Below are 20,721 nucleotides of genomic sequence, written 5' to 3' on the forward strand. Positions count from 1 at the left end.
ATTTGTTCCTGCTGATCACTGATCAGACTTGAGACTCGAGAGGCAAAAGCAGATCATATTTGGGCCCGGCCCACAAGTGACTTGGGCCCGCTTGCTTGTGGGTTGACTAGGGGTACTACTGGACAGGCTGGTGGCTGGCCTCGCCGGAAGGCTTGGAAGCCCGCGTTGACTAGTGGCGGTTGGATTGGCGGCGGCGGCGGCGACTCGACGATGGGCGGCGGCATGAGGGTGGTGGTGACGGGCGCGACGGGGTACCTCGGCGGCCGCCTGTGCGCCGCGCTGGCGGCCGCCGGCCACGCCGTGCGCGCGTTCGCCCGCCGCTCCAGCGACGCCTCCGGGCTCCCGGCATCCGTCGAGCTGGCCTACGGGGACGTCACCGACGAGGGGTCCCTCGCCACCGCCTTCGACGGGTGCGACGCGGTCTTCCACGTCGCCGCCGCCGTCGAGCCGTGGCTCCCCGACCCCTCGGTTTTCACCACCGTACGCGTGCTGATTCATTTCTGATGTTTTCCTGTGGCAAGTAGAGGGTAACTATATTCATTCAAATCAAAGTGGGGAGTACTATAGAACGCTAGATGAACCTAGACATTCTGCCTATTGTGCGATGCTGTTTAGGGTCTTTGAAAATTATGGCTCCAAGTCCAACAATAATTGATTTTCCGTTTGCTGTTCTGTTCATGAAACTAAAATGCATGCAAATTTGGTTTGGCTTGGTGTAAGAAATGGCACTTGAGCATGCGCGTTCTGTGCTATGATTACAGGTCAATGTGAGAGGACTCGAGAATGTGTTGAAGGCTGCTAAGAGAACACCGACCGTAAAGAAGATAATTTACACATCTTCATTCTTTGCAATTGGCCCAACTGATGGTTATGTTGCAGATGAGACACAGGTAAAACATGACTTTGAACTGTGTAAGCTTTTTACCATTTCATGTTTGAAAAGCTTGAATAGTAAATAAAAGGATTGTATTATGATTGTCTTTAGTAGTTCTGCCCATAGGTTCTGTTCTAAGCTCATTCCTTGATATGTACTCCCTCCGTCCCAAAATATAAGGGATTTTGAACGGATGGGACATTTCCTATTACTACGAATCTAGGCATACTCTCTTTGTACTTTCGTAGTACTACAAAATGTCTCATTCATCCAAAATACCTTATATTTTGGTATGGAGGGAGTAGTATAGATAGCACTTGGCTGACCCGACATTCATGTTAATAGGAGCACATAAGGTGTCCATTAGTAGTATAGATAGTAGATAGTCGTTTTTCTTGATTTCCATTGAACTTTTAATGATAAATTTCTATAATGGGCAACTCACTCTTGAAACCTAGCTGTTCAATTTACCCCATTCCAAAGTATTTTGATTTACCCCTGACACTCTCTTATTTCTACCACTTGTATAATTCTTTTTGATACTGACTTTTAGTAACAATTATCCAACTTATGCATGTCCTGTTGAAATGGAGTAACCATTTCATCAAATTATCCTCTAATTACAAAAAGGGCTTTTACAAATTAAAGTAATTCTATAAGCTATAAACAGAGTTCAATTGTTCTAAATTTCAGAGACATCAAGAGAAAACATTTTGCTCAGAGTACGAGAAATCCAAGGTTCTTGCAGACCGAATTGCATTGCAGGCAGCAGCAGAAGGGGTGCCAATCACCATTCTCTACCCTGGAGTTATCTACGGGCCTGGAAAACTAACTACTGGAAATATTGTTTCCCGTATTGTGAGAGAATTTCTTACTCATGGCTATGTCAAATATGTAGTTATTTATTATCGTATATTTGTTTCAATTTTAAAATATAACATTTCCTGAAAGATAGCCATGACCAGAAGAAATTAAACTGTTGTGATTCTTGCAGTTAATTGAACGGTTTAATTGGCGCCTACCTGGTTACATAGGAGATGGGTATGATAGGGAATCGTTTTGCCATGTTGACGACATTGTTAATGGGCACATAGCAGCAATGGAGAAGGGCAGGCCGGGGGAAAGATATCTCCTTACTGGAGAAAACTTATCATTCAAACAGATTTTCGATATGGCTGCTAACATTACAAATACGAAGGCACCCCTATTCCATGTACCTCTCTGGTTGATTGAAATATATGGGTGGATTTCAGTTTTTATTTCTCACATCACTGGAAATCTCCCACTTATCAGTTACCCTGTATGTCCAGTATTCTTCCTTATTTAAGTTTACCATCTCCAGATAGGTCATGCTGTTGTGCTTACTAGATTCTCAATGTGGATTGCAGACAGTACGTGTTCTTAGACATCAATGGGCATATTCATGTGATAAAGCCAAGAGGGAGCTGGGCTACAGTCCAAGAAACTTAACTGAAGGTCTATCAGAGATGCTCTTATGGCTCAAGGATGAAAAATTGATCAAGTTTTAGCACTCACCCCTTGTGCTAACTTGTGCTGCATTCCACACCATGTAAACTGAGATCTGATTTAAACCTATTAACTGTAAGATGTACATGTTTGGTGTGGTGTTATGTTGTATCATATCAGTAATAACTTGAGATGTAACATGGTAGTACTGGTTCCATGGAAGAAAGGAAAAACATGTTCTTCGATTGAATATTGGTTGATTTGATTCTTTACAGGCTGCAGTTGCATAAGTAGTTACAGTAAAAACCACGCAATTTCAAATTTGAGAACACGTTTAAATGGAATTTTTATCGCTACCTAATGCTGGGAAGGTATATGCAGAAATCCTTACACTCGCATTGCAATTTCAAAACAATACAGAATGTTTTGAAATTGCGAGATGCCGAACACAGCTCACGATCAAAATGTTGAGCAGAAGAAAATCAGAACATGTAGCACAAAAATTCATGACACAAGCAGCTATTTGATAAACTGAAATGGTGAATAATCCATATACAACTACAGATTGGAATACACAACTGAGCTGTTTCCATGGTGATCACTGACCGCTCGATCAATTAAAAAAAAAAATCCAAACCCAGCTGGTCAGGTCAATTCCTGAAGCAATTTCTCCAGCGCATCAGAAACAAGAGGAATGTGGAGGCAATCTTGGCCATCAGAGTGCTTTCTGATCTTCACCAGATCATGGTCTTTAAACTCCGTCAGGTGGGAGTTCAGCGTCACTTGACTGCTTACAAGAAAACGCTCACGGCATTTGGTATACAAGCTACTGAAATGCATACCTGGCAAACAATGTAGCAAGGTTTAGTTTGTAAACAACAGGAAGTCATAAGAAAATAAGTCTGCAACAAACTTGCCTTCCTCCTTCTCGTGTGCCAACTGATATTCAGCAAGAACTCTGAAGACACTTTGCGCATTTGGTGTCAGGCTTTGCAGAACAACGAGGGCGGTTTTCATGGTTTGGGCATGACCGCCGCTGGCAAGAATCAAGGGGTAGAACACACCTTCAACTTTGTAAGGTGCAAACGTTGGGACGTGATACCAGCTCCACTTGAACTGTGTGTGCACCATCTTCTTGTCCCATACTACAGTTATTTGACAGGTTAGGAATCTTAAACAGTGAAGGCATTACAGGAGGTTAAAGCTAGCCAGGAACTTACACAAAGGTGCATTAACATGATCTACTGATGCGACAACATGGACTTGCGGGCAGCACGAAACTTGAGCTAGGTACTGCTGCGATTCAGTGTCACGCAAGGCAGGTCCGTCGATGTTGTGAATAAGAAGGCATACATTGTCATCCCCATTGTCAGATGTCTGGTTATTTAGAAAGGAGATAATATCATCTATTGATTGGGATGCAAATGGCTGCAACTGGGACCTTGTTGCTGTCTGGCGTTTTCTCTTAAGTTTTGTTTGTTCCCAAAATATTTCAGCTATTGTCACTATGACCTGAAATGGCAACAAGGCAGAAAATTTGGCAGAATTAAGAGCTTTGATGTAGAAATCAAAAGTCCTCCACAATATAACAAGAACTTCCTGATTAATGATAGTAAGGAATTACATGCACATGAATTTACTTGAGGTGCCGAATTTGACAATATTGGAATGGTTGAACAAATAGAAGGTACAGATGTTTCAATATGTTAAGTTACAGGTGTTTGGGATCATGATCCTAATAGGCAAACAAGGATCTCCATATGACTGCAAGCAACACCAAGATAAAGGAATTGCGCCCAGTTTTCATGAATCATCTATTTCAGCTTCACAACTAGTCAACTATTAGAGAGCAATGTTTGAAGCCACTTTGAGCATGAATCAGTGGAAGTTAAGATTGCACAATCAACTTTGGATACCAAATTGATGCCTTTGGTCCTTATAGTATTTCATTTGTCCTAAACCTTAACCCCTTAAGGACTGTAGGCTCAATGCTTTTTTTTCCCTTTTCAACAACAATGCGATAAAAAGTAATCCATACTGCAGGCAACAAAGGTCAATATCGGTCAGGAGGAGGTCATACTTGCTTCAAGTTGATGGAAGGGAGATAGCCATTAACCACAATGACGGTGAAATCGCTCAAGGTCGTGGACGCAAAATCCTCAAGCAACATCTTCTTAGATCCAAATCCATACATCAGGAGCCCAAATCCGCACCTGCAGAAGAACATCACATCGATCTTTTGGCTTCATCCACATCAGCATCAACACTGGGAGGATTTTGGGTAGCAGACGAACCTGAGCTCGAACAGCCAGTTGCGGTACTGCTCCTTGTAGCTTCTCGTCAGAGCCTCCACCTCTCTCTCGTGCTTCGGGGGGATCTCAGCGAGGGATGCTCGCAGCACCTGCACCAAATCTCGAATCAGGGCATTCGCCATGGCCTCGGGAACACGAATCGGAGGGTTTCCAGGAGGGGCGGGTTATGCAGACCTGCTCGTCGACGAGGTTGAGGTCGGAGAGCTTGCCGGCAGCGCGGGCGCGCTTCTTGCCGGAGGAGGGCTCCTTCTCCTTGGCCAGGAAGTAGCTCCTGGAGAAGCCGGCCTCCTCGTTGTCATCCTCGGACCCAGAGCTTACCCCAGCAGCCGCCGCCGCGTGGCCGCCTCTCAGTGCCATCGGGGTTCGCTTCCGCCGCCGCCGCCGCGAGGATGGAGGACAAGAAAGGGGAAGGACGCACTCGTGCACAGCCTGCCGGTATATAACTGTAAATGGTTCAATACAAGTAGAAAATAACAAATAGTAAACGATACGGTATATAACTGTAAATGGTTCAATACAAGTAGAAAATAACAAATAAGTTTGAATCTTACCTAAATGACAATGTAAATTGTTCAAAAGGTCTTAGATAATTCCACGGGTGGGATTGGTACATCACAAGATGCAACTCCTTTTTGCTTCATGCTTTTGAATAAGTAACGCAATGCTTGACTTCTCCATGCCTCAATCTCCAACCATCATACCATGCAAAAATGTCATATGAGGTTCATTGTTGCACACAATTTTGTGGTAATTTATACAAATCAATATCTCCTTAATTGGCTAATCACAGATATTATTGAAGAAATTGATTTATTACTAAGTACTGGTCTAGTAGAACTCTATAGAAGGGGGAGAGGGACGGCCGGACTGAGGGAGAGCCACAGAGGTAGTTCACTAGCGCTCACCGGAGTCCGGAGTCCGGAGGGGGAGGGCCGCTGGGGCCGGCGCAGAGGGCGGGAGGCCGGAGTGCCGGACGCGGCGGGGCGGCGTCGGGCGAGACCACGGGAGGCCGCGCGAGGCGGGGCCGCGGGAAGGCGGCGCCAAGGCGGGCAGGCCCAGGCCGGGGGGCAGCCGCGCGGGGTGTCCTCCGGCGTGCGGCGTCGGATCGTCGGTGGCTCGGTGCGTGCGGGAGTGCGCCGTGTGGGCGGTGCGGCGTGGGACTGGGAGAATAGCCAGCTAGGGTTTTTTTTTTTTTTTTTTTTTTTTTTTTTGGCTGTTGGGCCAAGCTTTTTTGATAGGCCAAGAAAAGTGAATACCTGCTCTTCTCTGGGTCTCTGGGTCAAATTCTAGGGTAGTCTTGGGCCGAGTACCTCTTTGGGACGCGTAGGGCAGGTGGTTTCTGCGGTTTATCGGGGAAAACCAGTTTTCCCGCGCTTTTGCTACCTCTTTTCGTGGCAAATGGCTCGATCATAGTCGGGCCCATCCAGCAGTTTCAGTTGGGCAGTGTCAATTTCGTTAGCCTCGAGGATCAATTTTTCGTGAAGCGCCTACAAATCGGGCGTCCGATTTGTTTGTCAAAAATCGGGCGTTGTTTCACTAATGAGGAAAAAAATGTTTCACCAAGTAGATTGAAAATATTTCGATCTTTTAAAATGCTGAAACACAATCAAATTACACCATGAAACATTTTTTTTACAACGTATGAAACAATGATTTCGAATATATTGAAACATGAAACAAATCCGAGTACATCGAGAATAAGAATAAAACACCATCGAATTGAAAATGTTTCAGTGCTGAAAATGGTGAAACAGAATCAAGTCACACAATGAAACATTTTACTACAACGTATGAAGCAACAGTTTCAAATGTATTGAAACATGAGACAAATCCGAGCACATCGAGAAAAAAATGGAACACCATCGAAAACCACATTGCAACATTTTGATCTAACTGATGAAACATCATGGTACATGGACTGAAACATCACAATATTCAAGAGGAAAACCTAAATCTGCCTCTTCCTCCACTTTGGTGGTTAGCAACCACAACCGCATCGACGCCGCGCCGAGCTCCACCGCACCCGCATAGCCACTGTCGTTGACGTCGCACGGAGCTCGGCTGCGCAGAGCTCCATCGCCAACAGTGGCGGGGGCGCTGCCGTAGCGGCTGCTTGCTCAGGGAGGTGGCGGCGTTCGACGGTGTCGCCGTCACGGAGGAGAAGCGTCGCCATCGCGGAGGAGGAGCGTCGCCGTCGCGGAGGAGGAGCGATTGGCAGTAGCCACTGGCTCGGGGAGGTGGCAGCGTTTGGTGTCATCGCCATCACAGCGAAGAAACGGGGAGGAGAAGCATAGCTGTCGCAGAGGAGGAGCGATTGGCGGCGGTCGTCGGCTCGGGGAAGGAGGCACGGCGCCGCCGCTATGCAACGCGTGGGAGAGAGATGAGCGAGATAAAGGAGAAAAAATAGGGAGGGGAAAAGTCACGGGTGTGGAAATAGGTGGTTGAGAGCCCCCGATATTTTTTGCTCACGTTGGGCGCCCAAGACTGAGCATTTCCAACCTTTTCACCTCTTGGTATTATTCCATCGGCTTGTTAGCCGATCGGCTTTCTGGTGATCTACGTGTTTATCTATCTTGTCAGTTGCAGGTTCAAACTGATTGGCACGCTTGTACCTCATCAATATTTTAGACCTGCACTGGAGCTAAAATGATCTCCTAGGCCGTTATGTTCATCGACTTAGTCAGCGCCAACATAGTTCTGGCACCATCGGCCAAGCGCGGATTTTTCGTCAACACACTGCCACCCAGATCCCCGCAACCCCCACGTGGCCACGCCCGATGATGTCCCCTCTCGCTATGCTGGGCTAGCCTGGACAAGTGGACAGGTGGTGAGCTCCGCCGAATGCATCAAAATGATCACTGATCATTACTGTCACTTTGCCGCATGCAATGTAGCCTGCAGTACTTAGTTTGTTCCTGTTAATTACCATGCTTAGTTACATGTGCTATCTTTGAATCATAGGTTCGCCCTAGAATATTCTTGCACAAATAATCGAGTCGAATATGATGCTTTGTTATTCGTCTTACAAGTATTAGAAGTTATATGAGCAACACATATAGATATAGATGGCCAAATGGGCCACCCGGCCCGACACGCCACGTCAAACGGTCAGGCCGGGCCGGGCCTGCCTACGGCCTCCACCTACGGCCTAATAAGAGTTAGGCCGTGCTAGCCAGCCTAAAGGCATGACCAGGTTATTGTGCTCATCCTTGGAATAATTCTATTTTACCTCCCTCATTTTTTGGGCCGTGCCTTATATTCCCTCCCTCCTCTTTGGCAGTGCCTTATATATGACTCAATAAGTCTATATTGCGCCCCTCATGTTTCGTGCCAGGCCGGCCCACTATGCCAAGGCAGCGGCCTAGACATGGCCCAACTACCGGGCTGGGCTGGGCCGGCACGGGCTGACACCAGTCGGGGCCTGGGCCTTTTGGCCATCTATACACATAGAAGATTTTGGTTACTCGAATTGATAGTGAAACAAGTTTTCAGGGTGTATAACTGTTTTGACGGGCCAGCAAATAGATATTATTTAGATATATGTTTAAACATTTTCGTCAATTTTGATGACTTTCTTATTAGGCATATTGTGTTAATTTTGATGATTTTCTTATTAAACATATTGCTAGAGAGAAAAACTTTAGGGCAAATGATTTGGCTCATGTTAAAAAAAAGAGTGTCCCGGTGTTTCAAAAGTTTGGACGAAATTGATGAAGTTTCAGACGCAAGGTGGTTTGACCGGCGCACCGAGGCCTGTTTCACTGGAGAAGCCGACGGTCTGGTATGAGGCCCCAAAGTTATTAGTCTCTCTTTGCATACCACAATTCAAAGTATGTAATAGAATTTTAATGGACACTATAACTAACAAATTTACTCAATATCTATGCAACATAGTGCTGATAACGCATAACATGTGCACGAGTATGTTTGTCTTGTGTATCATGATCCTGATAGGCAAACCAATTTTGTATAAGGAAGTTTTAATTACCCGATATAGATACAGCAATAAACTTGTCTTGTAAATACACATGGGGTGCAACAGAGTGAGGATAGTAAAATTCTTATATCTTATGCAGTCAAATGGAGAAAATAAATACTAATAATATAAAATTAATAAATTATGGTATCAAAAGATACCACTTAAATATATTTCAAAATTTAAAAGTTCATTTACGATCATACTATTAAATAATATTAATACTTCTATCTGTGTTCTTCCCAACACTCCTTTTCCACTCGCACGCTTTCCGAACTACTAAATGGTAAACGATGAGTTTTTTGAAAAAAAAATCTATAGAAAAGTTGGTATAAAAAATCATACTAATTTATTTTTTTTAAGTATTTTAGCTAATACTTAATTAATTATATGTTGATATGTCGTTTCGTTTGTGTGTAAGAGAATGGGTTCTCAACCCTTCAAAATAACATAACCTAGATTTGAGTTAATAAAATCGATGTATTTTATAAAAGCTCTTTTATTAGTTCGCAAGTGTCATGTTTATTGCAAAGATATAAAACAATATTTTGCTAGTTTATAAAAGTTTATAATAGGAGTGGGTCTTACATATTATAAAAGTATTCTTTATAATAGTCTTTAGGCTCTGCTACCTAACATATGGATCATTTATAAGAAATAAACAATATTATTGTGGATGTGTATATAGATACAGGACTTATTTAGTTTGTTGCTACTATTAAGATTACCATTTTTAGCATTGTCAAATTTTGGCAAACACATTTATCATATTCTACCAAAACTTGGTAATTGTTGTCGATTGACAAACAAATCTGCTGAAGGGTAAATTATCACTTAACTATGTGGGATGTATATTGATTTCTTAAAAACAAAATTGGATGCCCTGTTACAAACCACTTGGGTTCTATTTATAGTTTTAAAGCCCCATGTTTGCAACTCTATGGTTTTTGTTTACTCGGGAATTGACCTAATCGCCCTTATGACAAGGACATTTACATGGGCTAAAAAATGTTTTGGCCCAACTAGTGGGTCACGGGCTCTAAAGGTTCAGTCCTAGGTTGTTTATTGGACCTTCCTGGGTGGTAGGTCTGTTTAGAGCCCAACTGGCTAAGTGATCTCGGCGTGCATTTGACCGGTCGGTGATGTGTTCTGCTTCTGCCATCCATCATCCATCCATGATCCACGATCTGTCTGACACGATTTCTACGTCCCTCTATTTCAGCCTGACCGGTAGCCATGTACACTTTAACACTATACCGCAATGTAACATGAGCATGACTTCCATGACATAACAAATGTGCCAGTAAATCAACGAGGGGTGAAATTTGCACTTCCTTTGATGCATCATGTATATTAGTGTGTTTATCATATCACCAGGTTAGCCATCAGCATTTTCGACCTTTCTAGGTGGTTCCTAACTACATATATGCATGATGCATAAACACAACATATACTATGTTAGTTTATAAAAGTTTAAGTGCTATCCATAGCAATAGGAGTGGGTATTAAGTACCTTATAGCCTACTTATATATTATAAACGTAGTCTTTAGGGTCTGCTACCCAACATATGGACTACTCACAATCATAAGAAATAAACAATATTATTGTGGATGTGTATGTAGATATAGGGCTTGTTTAGTTTGTTGCTACTATCAACATTACCAGATTTTGCATTATCAAATTTTAACAACAACGCATTTATCATATTCTACCAAAACTTGTAAGTGTTGTCGATTGACAAACACATCTGCTAAAGGGCAAGTTGTTACTTAATTATGTGGAAATGTAAAGTGGAATGTATATTGATTTCTTAAAAAAAATGGATGCCCTGTTACATACTACTTAGGTTCTATTTATAGTTGTAAAACCCTATGTTTGCAACTCTAGGTTTCTCCTTACTCGGGAATTGACTTAATCGCCCTTATGACAAGGATATTTACAAGGGCTACAATAATCTTTTGGCCCAACTAGTGGGTCCATGGGCTCTTAAGGTCCAGTCCTAGATTGATTATTGGGCCTTCCTGCGTGGTAGGTCTGTTTAGAGCCCAATTGGCTTTGTCATGCTGCTTCACCTCCTGTTAGTGAAGGGTCTTCGCTTCGCCGCTTGGTAGGTGGTTCGCCACTTGGTACTCGCCTTCGCCGCTTGCAAGTGCTTCGCCTCGTAACTAAGTGGTTGTTTCGGCACGTTCGGTTGAAAGTCCTCATGGTATGCCTCCAACAACAATGTTGTCAATTTGTCAAAATTTTGGTATTGACTAATTTGGAAATATTGATTTTGGTAGTAATGTGACCACCCCCAAAGTGAACAAACTCGTATTCACCAGTGTATTGCTGGAGAAATAAAAAAAAGGAAAATTGTACACTTACATCGTTTTTGTTGATGTCGAAAATGCTCTTGCACTTAGAAGCCCAGTCAACAATTAAGAGCAATTCATGCGCATCAGCGATGAACACAACAGGTCCGCACCCGATGGGGCATCCGGTTTATGGCCATGAGTAATGAGGTGTTCGGGAAGGATGAATCGACGAAGGAGATAGCTTCGTCTTTGCGGATGATCAGTGGCTCAATCGATTGGAAAACAACACTGCTATACACACGAAGAAACTATTACGAAGTGCGTATGAAAAGATCCCTACGTACGACACTTCGGGGACACAGAACGCTAAAAGCCCATGAAAAGTCACAGCCCCATAGCCCACTCTATCAATAAGCAGTCTGGATTCTTCTAGTACAGGGAAAAACAGATCCCCTATCTCAGATTGACAGATTTAGTACCCCTCTTACTCCTTCAGTGCTTGGCTTGAGCGGAGATGCAGAGAGCAAGGAGAGAATCAACTCAATCAAACATATGAGCTACAAGAATATCGATTGCACTAGCAGCCGACGCGGAGGACGCTCACCTACGGCCACAGCCCACAGTACGAGCAGTGAGCTATAGGTAGCTGGTTGGCTTCATGCACAGGTACGGATCTACAAAACTAACCACTTATGCTGCAAATTAAGGATAACAATTCGTTGTGTAGGAGTCAATGGTGCACTGCTATTAGCATGCAGTAATTTCCTGGTATGATTTGAACACGATTTACTCATCTGGAGTTTGGACAGATGTTGCCTGTGGTAGTATGGTAGATCTTCTCCAGTATATATAGATTTGCAGAAAATAAAAATATACCTCTTATTCTTTTGGTTTGCATCATATATGCTACTTCAGGCTGAATTCTTTTAACTAAATTAGAATCCATACGTAGTACCAAACTTCAAAGCTTCCATGCTTCTATGCACATAAATTCTTCTATGCTTCTTCAGATTTCGTAGAATAGAACAGTAGAAGAGGACATCAAAGGCTTCTTTTCTACCTGTAATATTTCCAGCTATAAGAACGAAATCTAACATACACAATAAACATCTTTTCTTGTGAAATTGGTTTACTATGAAATTAATGAAACCAACACGACGAGTTAATTGAATTGCCGACAATGAAAGGGTTCTTAATATGCATTTTTAGTCCTAAAATGCAATTTCAGTTTATGAAGGTTGAAGCATCAAGGAATGTGCAATGCATTTGATCTACGGCATAAGAAATACTCAATCTAGATGGCAAAACATAGACAGGGACATACCTGGTCAGGATGCTCATCAAGGTGGAGATTGAGTTTTTTTTTTTTTTTTGTTGAACCTTACAGATCGAATTCTGTTACCCAAAGATTGTGAAAAGATAAGGAGAGGAGGTTAGCTTTGGAGGGAATCACTGGAAAATGGCGGGACCACGTCACCACGTTCTGCACATGGGCCTTTATTAGTTATGGGCTTAAGTACTAATGAGAAGATTACAACATGCAGGCTAAAGAAGCAGCCCATGGTGGCTGTTCGAACATGTTTCGTAACAAAATTATTCGTACGCATAGAGTTTTCCATTGGAAAACACCTAGAGGTCTTCCAGCTTGCTCCACAAAGTGATGGGCTAGCCGGTCTGGATTCGAAGCTCACTTATTCTATTTATTTGATATTAGGTCATTCACTAATATTAGTTTTTTTCATGGCGGCGACGGCGGCCCAACCGTTGGCAGAGACAACCACGCTGAGATCTGTGCAGGCGGTGACCGCACGCGCTGCGTCGTTTTTTTAGAGAGAGGAGCGGAGTTGGGAATGGGGAAGAGGACTTTGGTGCTTTCGCTCTGGGCTCCACAGTGATGGTCGTTTCTTCAGCCTACGGCCCAGATAAGTTGGCCGGAGTAACGGCTAGGAGAAGTGTCGAGAAGTTGAATTTTGGCAAGAAATTCAGAACCTTCTGAACATTGAAAATAAACTGCATTCCAAAGACGAGCACAACAGATATCAACACCGAAACACCTGCAACGATGACTTCCCAGCCAAACATTGTATTTTCACAGCTAAGTAATCTCGGCGTGCATTTGACCGGTCGGTGATGTGTTCTGCTTCTGCCATCTATCATCCATCCATGATCCACAATCTGTCTGACACGATTTCTACGTCCCTCAATTTCAGCCTGACCGGTAGCCATGTACACTTTAACACTATACCGCAATGTAACATGAGCATGACTGCCATGACATAACAAATGTGCCAGTAAATCAACGAGGGGTAAAGTTTGCACTTTCTTTGATGCATCATGTATATTAGTGTGTTTATCATATCACCAGGTTAGCCATTAGCATTTTCGACCTTTCTAGGTGGTGTCTAACTGCATATATGCATGATGCATAAACACAGCATAAAACGGAGCCATTGCACGATACTGGTATCGATCAGTATGCTAAATTGCCAATATGCCAAATTGCCAATATAGAGTTACATTAAATGGACCGCAAAAGCTGTGCAGTATAATTGCTCAATTAATCCTTTTTTCCAGGATCATTGATCAATTTAATTTTATGTATGGCTATGTAACATGAAATTAAGAAGCACGACTTTAGGCGCGCTTCGCGGCGCCCTGCCATTCATTAAAGAGTTATGTAGCTTACAGATGATTATAGGAGAGCATTAAATAGTACTCAAAGAAAAGCAAATAATATGACTATGCAAGAGCTGCTGAGAGCATCTAAAGCAAAGCATACTTCTGACCAGTTTGAGTAATATTAAGTACAAAGATAGTCATGCATGGAAGTCAATCGATAGATTTTATAATCACTTTATAGTACATGTCGGTAAGAAGTGTCAACATTATCACTTAAACTATATATAGAAAAAAAGAGTAAACAAAAAATGAACTCCCGGCTTTGGTTTCTTCCTCTTACCCATTAATTTAGAAATGGAAAAACTAATATCAAACAAAATAGAAAGATGAGATAATAATTTGTGCAGCAAGTTCTATTCAGTTTGTTTGTTCTATATTTGGAACCGGCCCATTGGGAGGAAGCCTACTCGGTGCAGCAGCGGTGGGAGAACATGGCAAACATGCCTGGCATTCTGAAGAAGGGACTTATATCCCTCACCGTGTTAGTTGTCTGGGAGATCTGGAAAGAGAGGAATCGGAGGATCTTTGACCATAAAGAGATGGCAACGAGCTCCCTGCTAACGAAAATCAAAGAGGAGGTTAGCCTTTGAGCTCTGGCAGGGGCCAAACGTTTACGTGAGTTCATCCCGCACCCTGTATAGTGTATATTTTACGTGTAACACCTTTTCTCTCTTTACCCTTAGGGGTTGTATTTTCTCCTGCTTTATTCAATGAAAAGGCACTATCTTGTGTTGTTTTCCGTTCAAAAAAAAGTTTGTTTATTCTTGTCTTTGGCAACTAAGCGGTGATACTGCTGTATTTAAAGAACATGCTTAAGAGAAACTTAAGATTAGTGGCAATTCTCACATTTCCAAATATTGTGTATAAAATAATACATCTTGAACTGCAATGCAGCTGCTTAGCACATTATAACATGAGAAAGCAGAGCCACAAGGTTGAGAAACGCTCTTGGAATTTTGACAAACTTTAGCACCTTCTATGGGTAGTAGCCAATCCATTTTACATGAACAGAACAAAAGGAGTCATCAGATTTGATATTCCCATTTATAATCAGATTGCACTTATTTCTCTCTCAAAAAAAAGATTCCACTGTCTATTAACAACCATTTCACACTACCAATTAGAGTAGAAGGCAAACCGGAAAGGAAGATAAATATTAGTAATTTTTATCCTTTTTTAACACTGAAACACAACTGTATTATAGATCGAAATCTGGTAATATGCTTTTTCATTAGTCAATGAGGATGATAATTTTAACAGAGCTAGCTTGATACAAAGACATGACTCAGGAAAAGAGTAAGTTGCATCTCCTAGGCAAGGTGGTGGGTGCTCAACCTCATGGCACACTAATGGCACAACCTCAAACTGACCTGAAATCTAAAGTGGACAATAACCTTCAAATTTTGCATTGATTCACTTGGGTGCTACATAGAGGACACCTAAAAACTTCAAAGCTCTGTGCTGACCAGGGTGCTACCATGATAGAAATTAGTTGGTGATGCCAGCATGTTGTCGGCTAGTTCTAAAATACATATTGTGGGCAGTTTTCTCCACATATATTTAGTCAATCTAGCCTCACTGGCTTACAGCTCCAAAGTATATTAGTTTGCCCACCACAGCTTCTGTGGCTCCTAGCAGTCACTTCCTTTTATGTAATTAACACATAACAAATGAAGCTTCAGTGCATAAAAACTCGGAAATTTTCTTTTCAAATAAGCATTTAGTTGATTCACTTTCTGCTGATATCATCCGATTACTGTACCAAAATGTAGAATGCCTCATAGCACTGGTGAATCCTGGTGTAATATGGATGCAAAATCATATCATTAGAGCTAGCAATTTGAGATTATGTCTGAGATGGTGGCGAGCAATCAGAACCAGGGTAATATGGATGAAAAATCCTATCATTAGATGTAGTAATTTGAGATAGTGACTGAGATGGTTGGCAAGCAATCAGAACCAGGGATACCATGGCAAGTATAACTGACAAAGACGTTACTCACATGAGAAAATAGAGCGCCATCGACCTCAAGCGCTTGAGGTGCCGTTGCCAAAGGCACGGCTGCGTATGATGTCTTGGGGAAAGTGGAGTGTGTGCACCCAGTATCAGAGCTAGGCGCCGCCACCTCAGATCTATGCTTTGCTGCCTCGCTGCGCTGGGACAGCAGAACGACGACCTCGCTAAGCCAAACCGCCGGTTCCCTCCGAATCAAGTGCTAGCAGGCCAGTTCAAGCGATACGCCGATACGCTGTCTCTTGAACGACGACCTCACCATCTTCCATCGCGCCATCGCCAGCAATGAAGGGACAAGAGAACGGTGGGGGTCGATGGCAGCGTGAGGAATGAGGATGCAAGGGGAGAAAGGGAGCTGGCGCGACTTAGGAAGGAGGAAGGCGGTCGCGATGGGCTAGCGTTTCCCAAGGGGATGGGAACAGAGAGAGAGAGGAGAAGGGCGGCGGCGGGCTAGGGTTTGCTCAGGCTCCTTGCGAAGCTGCGATCAGGGTTCACTCTATCGGTTGAGGCATTTGTATCGGGGGTCACCGAAATCCCGAAATTTCGGTCCGAAATTTCCGAAATTTTGAGCAAAATTTAGTTGAATTTAAATAAATATTACCCAAATTCATGAAAAAATTGAAAAATTTCGGCCAAAATAATATCGTATCTGGGGTGACCAAAAATTTCGGTCTGAAATTTCCAACACTGGTTGTGATTGGAGAGACAGAGAGGAGGGTGTGGGTGCGGGGAAATCGTGTGCTGCTGAGCTAACGATCCCGACAGTCGGATATCAATCGGATGGCCAAGCCAGGCGATTAAAGAGAGCGCTCCAAATTCACCAGCCTTCCAGCGCGGGTGGACCGACATGTGGACCCACATGAAAGTATGGCCCAGCGAACAGAGAAAGAACGGTAAATTTTTTTGTGTAAAAATCCCACGCGCCATGGCAAAGCCACCGTGCGGGGCGATGTGGATAGCTTGGGGAGCGAGCACGTCGTGCTGAAATCCCTCCGAATGCCCTGGTCCGAGCAGATCGCCCTTACTTTTAGGGCCCCACCGTTTCGCTTTTTTTCTAATAAGCCAAAACGGCTTATTAGAAAATAAAAATAAATTTGTAGGTAAAACTTTTATATATGTGTTCTTGGTGACTTAAAAGTCAATACTGAAATAGAAACTACGTTGAAAATATCTCAAAATCAATCTCATAATTAAGTTTGAAAATTTAAAATTTGGCTTTTTTTTTTTTGGCTTAATGGGCCATTCGATGGGAACCTTAATTACCCCAACTAGACCCCTATCAAGGGTCCAAAGAACTTTTACCAATAAAGGAGCTCGAGCACCAGCCGCTGGTGTCACCATTCTCCTCTTGCAATTTCACCACCACCGCCACGGCCTCTGCCTCTCGCTCTCTCTCTCTCTAGGCGGCGCAAATGGCAGCCTGCGTCGATAAGTGGCCGGCGGCGTACCCGTGCCGCCTGCCGGATAAGTTCTACTGCGCCTTGCCGGACTGCACCACCACGGACCGTCCGGTGGCGCCGGCGCCGGCGGCTAGCGGGAGCAGCGGCGACTTCGTGTGGGACGCGCTGCGCGCCGAGGCGCAGGACGACGCGGACGACGAGCCGCTCCTCCGCAAGTTCTACCACGACCTCGTCCTGTCGCGGCCGTCGCTGGAGTCCGCGCTCGCCTCGCTGCTGGCGGCCAAGCTCTGCATCCCCGGCGCGCTGCCGCAGGACCAGCTCCGGGACCTCCTCGCCGGCGCGCTCGCCGCGCACCCGGAGGCCGGGCGCGCCGCGCGCGCCGACCTCGCCGCGGCGCGCGACCGCGACCCGGCCTGCGCCAAGATGGTCCACTGCTTCCTCTACTACAGGGGCTTCCTGGCACTGCAGGCCCACCGCGCGGCGCACGCGCTCTGGTCCGACAACCGCAGGGCGCCGGCCCTCCTCCTCCAGAGCCGCGCCTCCGAGGTGTTCGGCGTCGACATCCACCCCGGGGCGCGCATTGGCGGCGGCATCCTGCTCGACCACGCCACGGGCGTCGTCATCGGCGAGACGGCCGTCGTCGGCTACGGCGTGTCCATCCTGCACGCCGTGACGCTGGGCGGCACGGGGAAGGAGTCCGGCGACCGGCACCCCAAGGTCGGGGACGGTGTGCTGATCGGCGCCGGGGCGAGCGTGCTCGGCAATGTGCACATTGGCGACGGAGCGGAGATCGGAGCCGGTGCAATCGTGCTACGGGACGTGGCGGACGGAACCACGGCCAAGCCGATCATCGGCAAGAAGGCGGAGCCGCAACGAGAGCTTCCCGGGGTAACCATGGAGCAGAGATGGTCGGATTGAATGGTTTGAGTAGCGTGCAGTGTGAACGCGAACTGGTTAGTACAATAGAGTTTCCCTGCAAAAGTTATTTTCTGGTGATGACTACTCTTGTAAACCTATATACGGAGTACTCTCTAGAGATTAGACAAGTACTCAATTAGCATTGAGCCATTTCAAATCTTTTTTTCTTTTTTTTCTTTTTCTAAGGAATAACGAAAAACGTTTCTGATCATCTGTTGCCTCCTTGTAAGTATAGGAGGAGTTCATCCTCTCATATGTGTTTTTTTTGAGAAGGATATTTTTTACCTGGCCTCTATATCCAACCGGATATATACAGCCATTTTAATTAGGAACTTAGCCTATTAAATAGAGAACTTAGTCTTATCCTCTTGTATGTTCTTCTGCTGAAGATCATAGTATTTTTCTTCTTACAATGTGAAGTACGGATGCTTTCTTAAATATGATTGATAGTACATACCGAGTACTACAGTTTCTGATTCTGACTAAGTATAATGGTTTGACGAAACCCTACGTGAAGGTGGTCAACTAGCCAGTAGATGAGTAGTGGATAAGTTTATTAACTTGACTAGAGCACAAAGTATAGTAGCCCAAACGAAAACATGACCACTAAACTGTGAACGAGTTGCATAAATATAGCCGCAGAGAACACTTCCTTCAAGACTTCGTCCAAACAAATCGGCTAAATCTACAGCCTTTTTCGTGTTTACATCGCAGACGCAAATAATTGACGATATTGGTATCCTGCGAACTGAAGGACGTCAGGATAGATACAAGTGGATGCGAACTGTGGTTACCCGACGAAAGGGACTTTTGTGATAAGCTAACTCGATGAGGCTCTCTGTCAGCAAAGTCAACTTTGATATCCAGTAATCTATTGCTGGAGGAAACTGCCCTTGTGTCCGTGTTCTCCCATATGAAGTCCCAAGGAATCGAATATCGAGTACTTCTACCATGATTTTCCGTGCTTAATTTTGATCATTTGTCTTAATTAAAAAAACTGAAAAAAAAATAAAAACATAAGTCACAGGTACTATTCATATTTCATCATCTCATAATAATAAAAATACTAATTATAAAATATTTTTAAATAAGATGGACGACTAAAGTTAGATGAAAAACTCATTGTTGCTTAAAATGAGACAGAGGGAGTAAGATATTGCTTGCGGAAACTGCCCTTGTATCTGGGCTCACCAATATAAAGTCACAAGGAATCAAATGCCTCCAGATAACGGTACAGTCCACTATAAACTTATATAGCTCATATTAGTTAATACTCCGACCGCCCCTAAATAGAAGAGATTTTGATTGGATATGATATATCCTAGTACAATTAATCTGGACAGGGATTTTGGTTGGATGTGACACATCCTAATACAACGAATTTAGACAAGATTTTGGTTGGATGTGACACATCCTAGTAGAACGAATATAGACAAGAAGTATATCTAGATTCGTTGTACTAGGATGTGTCACATCCAACCAAAATCCCTTATCTTTAGGGACGGAGAGAGTATGTATAGTAGATGAGCTATAAGGTTATCTTTATTTTTCTTCTCTTCTTTATATTTCTCATGTATGTATTTAATGTATTTATCTTGAAGTGTGTGAATAGCTAACTTTTGCATAAAAATCGACCGCTTCATTTTTTAGATTCTCTCTTCTTTACATAAGTGGTTTATAACCTACTAATAGTATTAATCTTGTTCTAACATGTAAAATGTAACCTCTACACAATCTTAAAAAAAATGGAAAGAGAAAGTAAAATATATAGTGTGAGAGTGAGTTAGTTAAAGAAGATTTTGGAGTTTGTGTGCTAATTAAGCGGTAACATATTATACAAGTTGCCTTTTATTGATTTAGAGCAGGTTTAATAATGTCGTAAACTTGCTAACCGTAAAACATCCACATCATCTATAGCACGTTAGTATAGATTGCTCATATAACAATGGTCTTTATTACTATTATTTACGGTAACAACTGATATATTTTTTAATTGATACATGTCCCACTAATTACTGCATTCTTCACTATTGTTCCAAGCATGAACCAATCTCCACCAGGTTTACTTCTCTTTCTTCATTGTACAGTGTGCTGCAGCTGGGTGATAATTGTATCGTCGGCTCGCATTCTCTCTCTACCATTTTCTCCTCCAGCACAGCAGTGAGGCTGACTTGGTTACGCTATCACTGGTCCAGGTTGTCCTATTAGACATGCTCTTATAGATAGCATAGTTAAAAGAAAAAAGTACGAATTACACCCCCCGACCCGAACTATCGCGCTTGACCGAATTACCTCCTTGAACCCGAAAACCAGGCATTGCTCACCCTGAACTTTCAATACCGGACGAATTACCAATCCAGAGCGGTTTTATCCTAAGTGGCATACGCGTGGCAGTCCAGTCAGCATTTTTTTTAAAAAAATGGTGGGGTCCACCTGTCATGCCTCCACTTCACCTCTTCCTAATCTCTCTCTCTCTCTCTTGCGCGGGCGCAAGTGCGCACGGCGGCGTGGAGCCGCGAACGATGGCGGCGCACATGGGCGGGTGGTGGGCAGCAGCCGCGAGGCAAGGAGGTAGCATTGCCCGCAGTGGGGATGGCGATGGGGAGAGCGGGCCGAGCGCGGCCGTCGAGGTGGAGGCTGCGGCGGAGGGGGGCGGTGAGGAGGCGGCTTGATGATGAACCTGAGGAGAAGGACACCTCCTGCATGACGACCGGCGATGGAGGCGGTGAGTTCAGGCGGTCGGTGGTGGAGGCGGAGGCAGAGCGTGTCATTCACGCCAACTG

The 20,721-nt window shown here is 44.0% G+C and overlaps 3 protein-coding genes across 4 annotated transcripts; 2 read left to right on the top strand and 1 right to left on the bottom strand.

The window, feature by feature from the left end:
* Positions 1-71: 71 nt before the first annotated feature.
* On the top strand, positions 72-2,591 carry LOC127767170 (uncharacterized). The gene is made up of 5 exons (XM_052292418.1): positions 72-480; positions 762-890; positions 1,568-1,732; positions 1,869-2,174; positions 2,263-2,591. The coding sequence occupies exons 1-5, from the start codon at positions 211-213 to the stop codon at positions 2,401-2,403; spliced, it is 1,011 nt and encodes a 336-aa protein (XP_052148378.1). The 5' UTR covers positions 72-210; the 3' UTR covers positions 2,404-2,591.
* A 257-nt stretch (positions 2,592-2,848) lies between these two features.
* On the bottom strand, positions 2,849-5,841 carry LOC127767168 (origin of replication complex subunit 2). 2 transcript variants are annotated; one of them, XM_052292416.1, is made up of 8 exons: positions 5,559-5,841; positions 5,205-5,339; positions 4,828-5,082; positions 4,636-4,742; positions 4,422-4,554; positions 3,562-3,853; positions 3,259-3,486; positions 2,849-3,183 (listed from the first exon to the last, which is right to left on the bottom strand). In XM_052292416.1, the coding sequence occupies exons 3-8, from the start codon at positions 5,008-5,010 to the stop codon at positions 2,987-2,989; spliced, it is 1,140 nt and encodes a 379-aa protein (XP_052148376.1). In that variant the 5' UTR covers positions 5,011-5,082; positions 5,205-5,339; positions 5,559-5,841; the 3' UTR covers positions 2,849-2,986. The 2 variants fall into 2 exon arrangements, with proteins under 2 accessions (XP_052148376.1, XP_052148374.1); XM_052292414.1 differs by having other exon boundaries at positions 4,828-5,096.
* Positions 5,842-16,989: 11,148 nt separating this feature from the next.
* Positions 16,990-18,353, top strand: LOC127768145 (probable serine acetyltransferase 3). Its single transcript, XM_052293679.1, has one exon. The coding sequence runs from the start codon at positions 17,033-17,035 to the stop codon at positions 17,936-17,938; it is 906 nt and encodes a 301-aa protein (XP_052149639.1). The 5' UTR covers positions 16,990-17,032; the 3' UTR covers positions 17,939-18,353.
* Positions 18,354-20,721: the final 2,368 nt, after the last annotated feature.

Source organism: Oryza glaberrima, chromosome 3 (assembly GCF_000147395.1).
Source record: "Oryza glaberrima chromosome 3, OglaRS2, whole genome shotgun sequence".
NCBI lineage: Eukaryota > Viridiplantae > Streptophyta > Magnoliopsida > Poales > Poaceae > Oryza > Oryza glaberrima.